General features: G+C 43.3%; 2 protein-coding genes across 6 annotated transcripts in view; both read left to right on the plus strand.

Moving 5' to 3' along the window:
• The window catches only part of vdac3 (voltage-dependent anion channel 3), a 14,259-nt gene extending 10,966 nt beyond the window's left edge, over nt 1-3,293 (plus strand). For all 5 annotated transcript variants that reach the window (XM_062542896.1, XM_062542897.1, XM_062542898.1 and 2 more), the window contains 4 exons: nt 109-336; nt 601-751; nt 1,145-1,202; nt 1,869-3,293. In XM_062542896.1, the coding sequence (XP_062398880.1) occupies nt 109-336; nt 601-751; nt 1,145-1,202; nt 1,869-1,960 (529 nt within the window). In that variant the 3' untranslated portion in view covers nt 1,961-3,293. The remainder of the gene's footprint in view (nt 1-108; nt 337-600; nt 752-1,144; nt 1,203-1,868) is intronic.
• Nucleotides 3,294-4,434: 1,141 nt separating this feature from the next.
• Nucleotides 4,435-9,869, plus strand: LOC134088771 (tripartite motif-containing protein 16-like). The gene is made up of 6 exons (XM_062542886.1): nt 4,435-5,151; nt 5,574-5,669; nt 6,017-6,250; nt 7,431-7,593; nt 8,103-8,153; nt 8,675-9,869. Exons 1-6 carry the CDS (start codon nt 4,558-4,560, stop codon nt 9,193-9,195), a joined length of 1,659 nt encoding a protein of 552 aa, XP_062398870.1. The 5' UTR covers nt 4,435-4,557; the 3' UTR covers nt 9,196-9,869.
• Nucleotides 9,870-9,963: the final 94 nt, after the last annotated feature.

Raw genomic sequence — 9,963 nt, forward strand, 5'->3', positions numbered from 1 at the left:
ACTGTCACACGCACAGAGGATGCTATAGTTGCAGTCCACTACACCCTGTTTTTTTTCTATTCATCTTTGAGACATTTGTCCCTTCATATTTCTCTCTCTGTCTCTCAGGAAGAAAAGTGCTAAGCTGAAGACAGGTTACAAACGTGACTTTGTGAACGTGGGCTGTGACCTTGACTTCGACATGGCCGGCCCCACCGTGCACGCCGCCGCTGTCCTGGGCTATGAGGGCTGGCTGGCCGGCTACCAGATGGCCTTTGATACCGCCAAGTCCAAGCTGGCCCAGAACAACTTCGCCCTGGGCTACAAGGCCGGGGACTTCCAGCTGCACACCAACGTGTGAGTGTACTTCAGTGTGTATACTGTGTGTTTGTGTGTGTGTGTGTGTGTGTGTGTGTGTGTGTGTGTGTGTGTGTGAGAGAGACAGACAGACAGACAGAGAGAGAGAGAGAGAGAGAGAGAGAGAGAGAGAGAGAGAATATACTGTGTACGGCTGTATGTTATTAAACATAGTGTAAATACTGTATTGGATTCCTAAATGAATATTGGCAAGTTTTGAAGTGTTGAAGATGAATGATTAAGTAATGTGTGCGTGTGTTACAGGAATGACGGTACAGAGTTCGGTGGCTCCATCTACCAGAAGGTGAACGATCACCTGGAGACGGCGGTGAACCTGGCCTGGACGGCAGGCAGCAATAACACACGCTTCGGCATCGGGGCCAAGTACCAGCTGGACAAGAACTCCACCATCTCTGTGAGGCTCTCAGCAGCACTGCTGCTTCCTGTAGTAGTTCTGTTGTCTTGGAAACATGTTTACCCAGCTTCGAGAACACAATCCTAAACTATCCCCCAACCATGTCCATGATAAAATACTCAAGTGTCCACATCCTAACTCCTGGCTAAATCTGTGTTTTAATTTCATTTGGTAACTTCTGACTCACAAATTGACACCCACCCTAGACAAACACAATGTATTGTGAAACTGTGATATTTTCAGAGACTTACTACATAAATCCCATAGCTTTGCAACCCTAATGTTGCATGTGGTATGGTTTTAACTTGTGTTCATGTGAGTCTGACTCGCAGATGGGCTGTTGGCTGTTGTGTGTGGGTCAGTTTTTTGATCGGATGTGTTTGTATTCCGCAGGCTAAAGTGAACAATGCCAGCCTGATCGGAGTGGGATACACACAGAGCCTTAGGCCAGGTAACCAGCGCAGATCTCTGTGTTCGTGCGTGCCTGTGGGACAGAGAGAGAGAGAGAGAGAGAGAGAGAGAGAGAGAGAGAGAGAGAGAGAGAGAGAGAGAGAGAGAGAGTGTGTGTGTGTTTTTTAATTCCTTAAATCTGTGTGTATGCTTGTATGTGTGTACACCAGACCCCAGGAAGAATAGCTGCTGCTTTGCAAAAGCTAATGGGGATCCATATAGAAACAAACAAACAAACTCTGAGTTCAGTACGTGTGTGTGTGTGTGTGTGTGTGTGTGTGTGTGTGTGTGTGTGTGTGTGTGTGTGTGTGTGTGTGTGTGTGTGTGTGTGTGTGTGTGTGTGTGTGTGTGTGTGTGTGTGTGTGTGTGTGTGTGTGTGTGTGTGTGTGTGAGTGACATGTGTGTTTGTGTGCATCTTTCGTGACACAGCATGTCTTTCTTTTCTAACTGTACTGTCTCTGCAGTTCCCAAGTGTCTTAACGACTGAGCTTGGAAACAGGAAACACCATACACACACATGCACATGTGTGTGAGCGTGTGTATTTATCTATGAAGGAGATTTTTGAGTTTCAGTACTTCACTGTGGGAAACTTGTGTAATGAAGAAATGCTTAGTATTTCTCTTGCTTTCTTTCTCTCTCTCTCTCCGACTCTGTCTGTCTCTGTAGGAGTGAAGCTCACCCTGTCTGCTCTGGTGGACGGGAAGAACTTCAGTGCTGGAGGCCACAAGGCCGGTCTGGGCTTCGAGCTGGACGTGTAAACTAGCCGAAGAGTGGAGAGGAGGAGGGTGGAGAAGAGGAGAGAAGAGGAGAGGAGACGCATGGATGAAACAAAGCGAAAGAACACCGAATCAAACCACACCACTCAAATGTGCAACAAGAAAACAACAACCTCCCTGCCCCTCTTAATACCTATCTCCTCACACACACACACACACACATGCACACGTGCACACACACACACACACACACACACACACACATACACATAAACCAAACCAGATTTCAGGCCTTAACCCTTTGTGACCTTCAGTACAAAATAAAAAACGAGCACCCATCTTGAAACCCTACCTGGTGATGCCCCTTTCAGCACTGTCTCCATAGCAACAGCACTGGCTGTTTATGTGTCATCCCACATGTCCACAGCAATAGCGAACTGGAGTGTACCTGTGTGTATGGCACACACACACACACACACACACACACACACACACACACAAACAAACATACGTACACTTACACACGCACATACACTGACAGTGTGTCTGTCTGTCTGTAGACCTGTCCCACTACCAAGGAACATTGGAGTAAGTGTGTGTTCTTTCACCGATATGTTATTGACATTCATTAGTAACCACGTCACAGAGTGTGTATGTTTTAATTTAATATGACAGAGTTGAATTTGTCTCCTTGGTGAACAAGTTACATCTTGGCCAGTCAGGGTGCAGCTCATGAACAACAGTGTGTTTTGTTTCCTAAAATAAACAAAACAAAAACATCTTAGTTTGACCCTCCCCTTGTTCCTCACAACCTCACCAGACATATCAAAGCCATGGGTCACCATGCCAACACACCACGCACTCTGACCTCAGACAGTGGTCACATGACCAGGAAGCGGTGTTGACCAGGAAGCGGTTGCGAGACCGTGCGCGGCCTGATCTGACGTGTGTTATCTGTTCTGTTAGCTCTACTGTGTGGAGGCCGGCAGTCGGACGTTAACACCCTGCACTGCCCACTCCAATCCTGACCACTTAGAACCTTGGTTCCTTCCCTTTTTGTCCTTCTCTTCTTTGCCAAATCTAATAACTACATCCTTTAATCTCTTTGTGCTGTGTGCTTCTTTGGGTGCTGGGGGTTAAAGGTTATAGTTGCTGTTGGGGGTTGGCGGGGCATGTTTGGGGTTTTTCCCTATTGTCACCTGTATTTTTCTTTTCTTGTTATGCCTTTCTTCTTTTTTTTCTCGTGTGTCTGTCGTTCTTTGACCCTAAGCACTGTATCTGTGTGACTGTGCCGTGTTGGGATTGGCGTAGCGTCAGAGGAGCTCTGTCTCGTGCTGACAGGAAGGAATCTTGTAATAAAGAGGAATGTCAAACACACTGCATCATGAGTTATTTATTTAGTTATTTATTCATTCATTCATTCATGCGCATATACATGTTTACATTTTGGTGTGAATAGAGTTTATTACTCACTGCACAAATCTAATATTCATCACACTTCACCACAATAAACATTCACCCCTGTATTTTACAACAGTACAGAGTAGAGTAGTAGAGGTTGTTTGAAAGGCAGGGGTGAAAGCAAGGGCACCATCTACTGCACGACATGAGGCCGTGAAATAGCTATACATTCATCTATCTCATTCCTCTGACTCTCAGGGCTATGGTCCCTATTGGAGTGTACAGACTGTATAACGGATGTAAGGTCTAGACCTACTCATTCCAACATAGAATTCAGCGTATTGTATTTTACTTTGCCAAATTGGAAGACATCATTTTTCGGACACGAGGAAGTCCTGGACGGGATTTAACATTATTCAAGTAACTTTTACTTTTTAAAATAAAGATGCATATGATCCTCACTGTTGAAGTTGCTATCAAATGGTACATCACAAATAATATGTGAAAATGAATAAGTTTTTTAACATATTTTTTAAGCAGTGTTGCATGTAGCTGGCATGCTCATTGCCATGCACAGATTTATGATTTACAGAGAACAATTCAGCAACATATGTTGAAGGCAGGCATATAAAGCATAACAATTCGTTTAGACAAAACAGAACAGTATAGCCCTTCACGAGTCTCATGTTTATTAGTTATTATTATGCTACTACAAGTAGGCTACCACCAGAGGTGGAAAACTCCAGTTTCAGAAAAGTAAATGTCCAATCATGTATTAGTTCTACCTCTGCACCTGGCTGAAGAGTTGTACTAACTATCAGCTGGTTAAAGTGAGTGGTTGGCACAGATGGTGGGACTTTTACTTTCTGAAGCTGGACTTTTCCACTTCTGGCTACCAGGCCTCAGTCACAATACATATGAATACATTATTTACATACATGAATACATGAAATGGCACAAATAAAACGCAAAAGGCTCAGCGAATATAAATCCATACATTTTAAACAAATATGCCAGTAGCCAATATAGAGATTCCTAAATGTCATTGGTTGTACCCGAAGGCGGCGCTGTTTGACGACATTGTAATTTCATTGGCTGTGATCGAGAGGGCGGGATGCAGTCTGCAAGTCTACTCTTACAGCAGTTCGCCATTGTACAGTTTCTGGTAAAAAGAACTTAGCTATAGCTACGCTGTCGCCTTTTCAGATCCGTTAAGTGATTCAAAGGACCACAGAAGGATGGCAGAGGCGATGTCAAATAACCTGGAGCTTTTAACGTGCCCGATTTGTTTGGATCTTATGAAAGATCCTGTGACTCTTCACTGTGGACACAGTTACTGTATGGGCTGCATTAAGGGCTGCTGGGACCAGGAAGACCATAAGGGTGTTTACAGCTGTCCCCAGTGCAGACAGACGTTCTCTCCAAGACCTGTTTTAAAGAAAAATAACATTGTTGCTGAACTTGTGGCGCAGATAAGGAAGACCAGAAACCAACGACCTAGTTCCTCACTTGCTCGCCGCTTTGCTGGACCTGGGGATGTGGAGTGTGACGTCTGCACTGGAAGAAAACTCAAAGCTCAGAAGTCTTGTCTGGAGTGTCTGGTGTCTTACTGTGAAACTCACTATAAAGTTCACAATGAAGTTAACCCAGGAAGAAAACACGTAGTGATTGATGCCACTGGCCAGTTACAAGAGAGGATCTGTTCTCAACATAAGAAAGTTTTGGAAATATTTTGTCGCACTGACCAGAGCTGTATCTGCTATCTGTGCATGATGGACAGTCATAAAGGCCACGAGACAGTCACAGTTGCAGCAGAAAGAACTGAAAAACAGGCAAGTACAGCCACAGAGCAACATTTTATTATTGATGATGATGCTTAGTTTCTTTACATTTAGTACCACTTTAATACTATTTAACACCACCTTGAAAACTACCTTTGAAGTAATTTCTGCTGTGACTTTCCACCTCCAGGAAACCTGACATTTAGGCTTCATCTGTGAAATAGGCCTAGTCGACTAAGTGACAGTTCTGAACCACTTTGACTTTGAAATTAATTAAATACATCTGAATACCTTTGCTTTACATTTATCATGTCACACTTCTCAAGAAATGTACACACACAATAGACACATCTGTATGTGTTTCTTAGTTATAATACCCCTCATTCGTTAAAATGAAAACTTATGGCGTAACATTTTTGAAGGGTTCTTGGAGGGTAGGCCTTGAAAAGATGTGGTTTGTTTTCAAACAACAGAAGCAGTGGAGACAGAGACAAAAGAGATGTCAGCAGAGAATCCAGGAGAGAGAGAAGGAGCTGCTGGAGGCGAGGAAGGCTGTGGACTCTCTCAAGGTGAGCACTGATTAGACGGTAAAAGACAATTGGCCGCTTTTGCTCGAGTCAAAGCGCTGTACACACAAGACAGAGACATTGATACATAAAAACAAAAGGTGCCGAACTGAGCGGCGTACTGTAGTCGCCAGAATACAGTACCCATGACATCAAGACGTAAACAAACAAATTTACAAAACAACAACAAGATGCAAGACAAAAGATGCTGGACGGAGCGACAGAGAGAAGTCTTTAGGGCTGAAGCTGTTCCGGTTCCTCTGTGCAACGCTATGAATAACAGGTTTTGTGGAAGAGCTGAGTTAGCAGACTGCTTTAGATGGACCCTCTCCTCTTTTTTCCCCTAACAGAGTTCTGCACAGACAGCAGTAGACGACAGTGAGAGGACCTTTACTGAGATGATCCGCACCATTGAGAAAAGACGCTCTGAGGTAAAAGAGCTGATCAGAGCTCAGGAGAAAGCCGAGGTGAGTCGGGCTGAAGGACACCTGAAGCAACTGGAGCAGGAGATTGCAGGGCTGAAGAGGAGAGAAACTGAGCTGGATAAACTTTCACACACTGAGGATCACATCCATTTCCTCAAGGTAAGTGCACTATTGAAAAAAAAACAAACAAAAAAAACAGCAAGAAACCAGCTTATGCTAGTAGCTGGTTTTAGCTGGTCTTTTTGGTGTATTCAAAAGACCTTGCTGGTCTTTGCTGGTGTAGCTGGTTAGGCCACCAGGTGGACATGCTGGTGTGACCATCTGAGGAAGCTGGTCATGCTAATAATGTGACCAGCCTGTCGTGTGGGATACAGCTGGTATAAGATGGTCATGGTGACCAGCCTGTCATGCTTGATATTGTTGGTGTAAGATGGTCATGCTGGTTTGCAAGAATGACTGACATAAGCTGGCATGGCCAGCAAAACACCAACTAAAATGATCAGCTGGTATGACTAGCAAAACCTTTTGAATAGACCTCTGAAGTTCGCCTACAAAAAGGACCCAAAGCTGCAATATTTGCCCATATAAGGAGATCTGGGTGTTAATTGAAGCTAACTGCCTATGGCAAGTTGCATTGTAAGTTAGCTCTGGGGTAGCAAAAACCAAAGTGTGCCGTCTTCACCTACCGAAGATCACAGTATCCACCAGAAGGCAGTGGACAAAACTGTGTAGCGCAAAATATCTGCATTTCCATTGTCTTCATCCCCGCGAGAGTTTAACAGGTGGGATAATTCAAAATCCCCATGTTACTTTCCCATAGAAAAAATCTCCAGATATCGGATCTCCTTATTTCGGCAAAGATGGCAGCTTTTTTGTAGGCGACCTTCAGAGGTCTATTGAATTACAATGGTCCAGCTTGGAGATATCCAAGGCCTGTGCAAGTCGCTGTGTAGAATCTTGTGCCAGATAAGGTCTGATCTTCCTAATGTTGTAAAGGATAAACCGACATGAATTACCATCTTAAACTGGGTAAACCAGCAGAAGAGTTTTGCTGGTCTAGCTGGTCAACCATCATAGGAGTGGTCAAACAAGCTGGTTAACAAGCTGGTCAACCAGCAAACCACCTTAAGCTGGTCAGGGTGTTTTTTCAGCAGGTGTTGTTGGATAGCTAGTTTTCTAAGCATTTGTTACCATGACTGCATTAGGTTAGCAGCTGGCAACAACCCATGTCCAGTGCCTTCAAAAATTCGCCATTTTTTGTGTCATACTGAGGATTAGTGACAGGCAAAACAATTTATTCTCTTGTCTCTCTCTCTCTCGCTCGTATTACTTTATGTAGACTCTCCAGTCTACAGTCAGTAGCCCAACTCGATCTGAAGACCTATCAAGCGTCATTATCAACCAAAGTCTCTCTTTTGAGGCTGTGAAGAAATCAGTGGCCACACTGAAGGGGCAACTGGAGGATATCTGCAAGGAGGAAGTCATGAAGATATCTGCAGCTGGTAGGTCATGTCCCTTTTTAATTACTTCTTCCAAAGAGTTTATGTTTTCAACCCTGCCTGTTGTCGGTTGTCTTATTATTTTTAGCGGGATCATCCAGAAATTACTGTCCCAAATAATATGATTTTACGACAGGTGCACAAAAGTACTTCAGGTCATCGAGTTTCAGTGTCATGCCGGTAGCTCACTGTTTACGAGGTTACATCGCCATGGTAGCTTGTGCTGAACACCTAACCTGCTTCAGAATTGGTGCCAACACTGCCATCTTTACACAAACACGCTCATAGCTGGATTGGGAAAACACATGGTTGACATTATGAGTTGACAAACAACAGTTGTGACATTGCCTACATGACTCCATGCCAGCTAATGTAATGATGCCCTTGTTGACTGTGCTTTGAGTACATTTTATCTTGTTGTTGTCAAACTGGTGCATTTGGTAAAGCCATGGTGGTGATAGGGGCGCAGTAGAGTTATTTTTGTTATAGTGTCGTTCTTTTTGTCTCCATAGTGACTGAAGTCCATTTGACTGAACCGGTGACCAGAGACGATTACCTAAAATGTAAGTTAGCCACATAAACATACACATACACACACACACACACACACACACACACACACACACACACACACACACACACACACACACACATTCTCTGTCTCTCACACTCTGAAATGGACGAGACCTCTCTGGTGTAGTGAAATTGAATAAACCAATCACATGCAACCAGTAGTAAATTCTGATCTATCTATCTATTTTTTATTAATACACTTCAGCCTGGCTTAGCCCACTTTATATGTCTGATCTGTCTGATTCAAAAGCTCTCTGTGGGCCTGAAGAGTTTAGAAGTTGTTCAATCCTTAGGCTTAAACTTTGCTGTTATAAAGCATTACAAAGTATAGTTGCGATAAATGAGTGAAGTAATGTTATAAAGTAGAGACAGACAGAGCTGGAGTAGAGGCTTGTACACACACACACACACACACACACACACACACACACACACACACACACACACACACACACACACACACATTCAAGAAACTTAACTCAACTCAAGACAGCTGTTTTTACTTCTCTAGATTCCTGCCACTTTAAGCTGGATCCAAACACAGCACACAGAAACCTCCATCTGTCTGAGGGGAACAGGAGTGTGGAATGGAGAGTTCAGCCCCAGTCATATCCAGATCATCCAGCGAGATTCGATCCGTGGTGGCAGGTGTTGTGTAGAGAGGGTGTGTCTGGACGCTGCTACTGGGAGGTTGAGTTGATTAGAAAGTGGGGGGGTTGTGTAGCCGTGTCGTATAAAAGCATCAACAGAAAAGGGAGGGATAACGGGTGCAAGTTTGGACGCAATGACCAGTCCTGGAGGCTGGACCTGTTCAGCTGTAGCTCCTCTTTCTGGCACGATAACAAAAAGACTGAACTCCCTCTGGTGCGTCACTCCAGAATAGGAGTGTATGTAGATCACAGAGCAGGGACTCTGGCGTTCTACAGCGTCTCTGACACAATGACCCTCCTGCACAGAGTCCAGACCACATTCACTCACACACTCTACCCTGGGTTTTGTATGTTTAATGGGTCATCAGTGAAGCTTCTGTGATTCACATATAGGCTATATCTATATATCTATATGTACAGTATATCTATATATGCATACATACATATATATATATATATATATATATATATATATATATAGAGAGAGAGAGAGAGAGAGAGAGAGAGACAGAAAGATTATATCCTCTCTGGTGCTAAGCAGTCATTACAGCATCTGGGCCTCTGCTGTAACCCATATCACTGTTGTGTGAGAAATGTCTTTGATGAGCCCAGTGTTGTGTAACCTTTGTGCATTTCACATATTCCCTTCCGCCTCCTTTCCTTCCCTCTCACTTCAAGGGCTTCAGTTTAGCAGGCTACACAACACAAGTACTGAAACGCATGCAGTCATATAAATGGGAGTAGCTTAAATCTTTTTGAGACTGGAACCAATTTTAAACGAAAAAAATTAAACATGCTATTTTTGTTGTTTACCGATGGTTACATGGTTGAATGCATGTAAAAAAAAAAAAAGGATTTGTATGCAAAATTTTGGATTGGTATATGGATGCATGTTATACCTTTGTCAAAGTAGGCTACAGTAGATACTTGATCCTCTGTTGAAGTTAATAGATATAGAATACATCTAAAAGAGAAATGTTGAAAACATTTAAAAAGGTAAAACCACATAACGAGAGCACAATAAAATTAAGTTTCTGTCTAACTGTGGCCTAGTTAATTTTTTGGACGTAACAGCAGTGAATTTAAACTGAAATTGGTATAGTAGACTCAAAGTGTCAAAACAAAAGAAAAATAATATTGTTGCTAAACA

This window comes from Sardina pilchardus, chromosome 8, assembly GCF_963854185.1.
Source record: "Sardina pilchardus chromosome 8, fSarPil1.1, whole genome shotgun sequence".
NCBI lineage: Eukaryota > Metazoa > Chordata > Actinopteri > Clupeiformes > Clupeidae > Sardina > Sardina pilchardus.

Coding starts and splice junctions, on each gene's coding strand:
- LOC134088771 (XM_062542886.1), top strand. CDS start 4,558: ATGGCAGAGGCGATGTCAAATAACCTGGAGCTTTTAACGTGCCCGATT. Junction 5,152..5,573: donor CAGAAAGAACTGAAAAACAG/GCAAGTACAGCC, acceptor TTCAAACAACAG/AAGCAGTGGAGACAGAGACA. Junction 8,154..8,674: donor CAGAGACGATTACCTAAAAT/GTAAGTTAGCCA, acceptor TTACTTCTCTAG/ATTCCTGCCACTTTAAGCTG.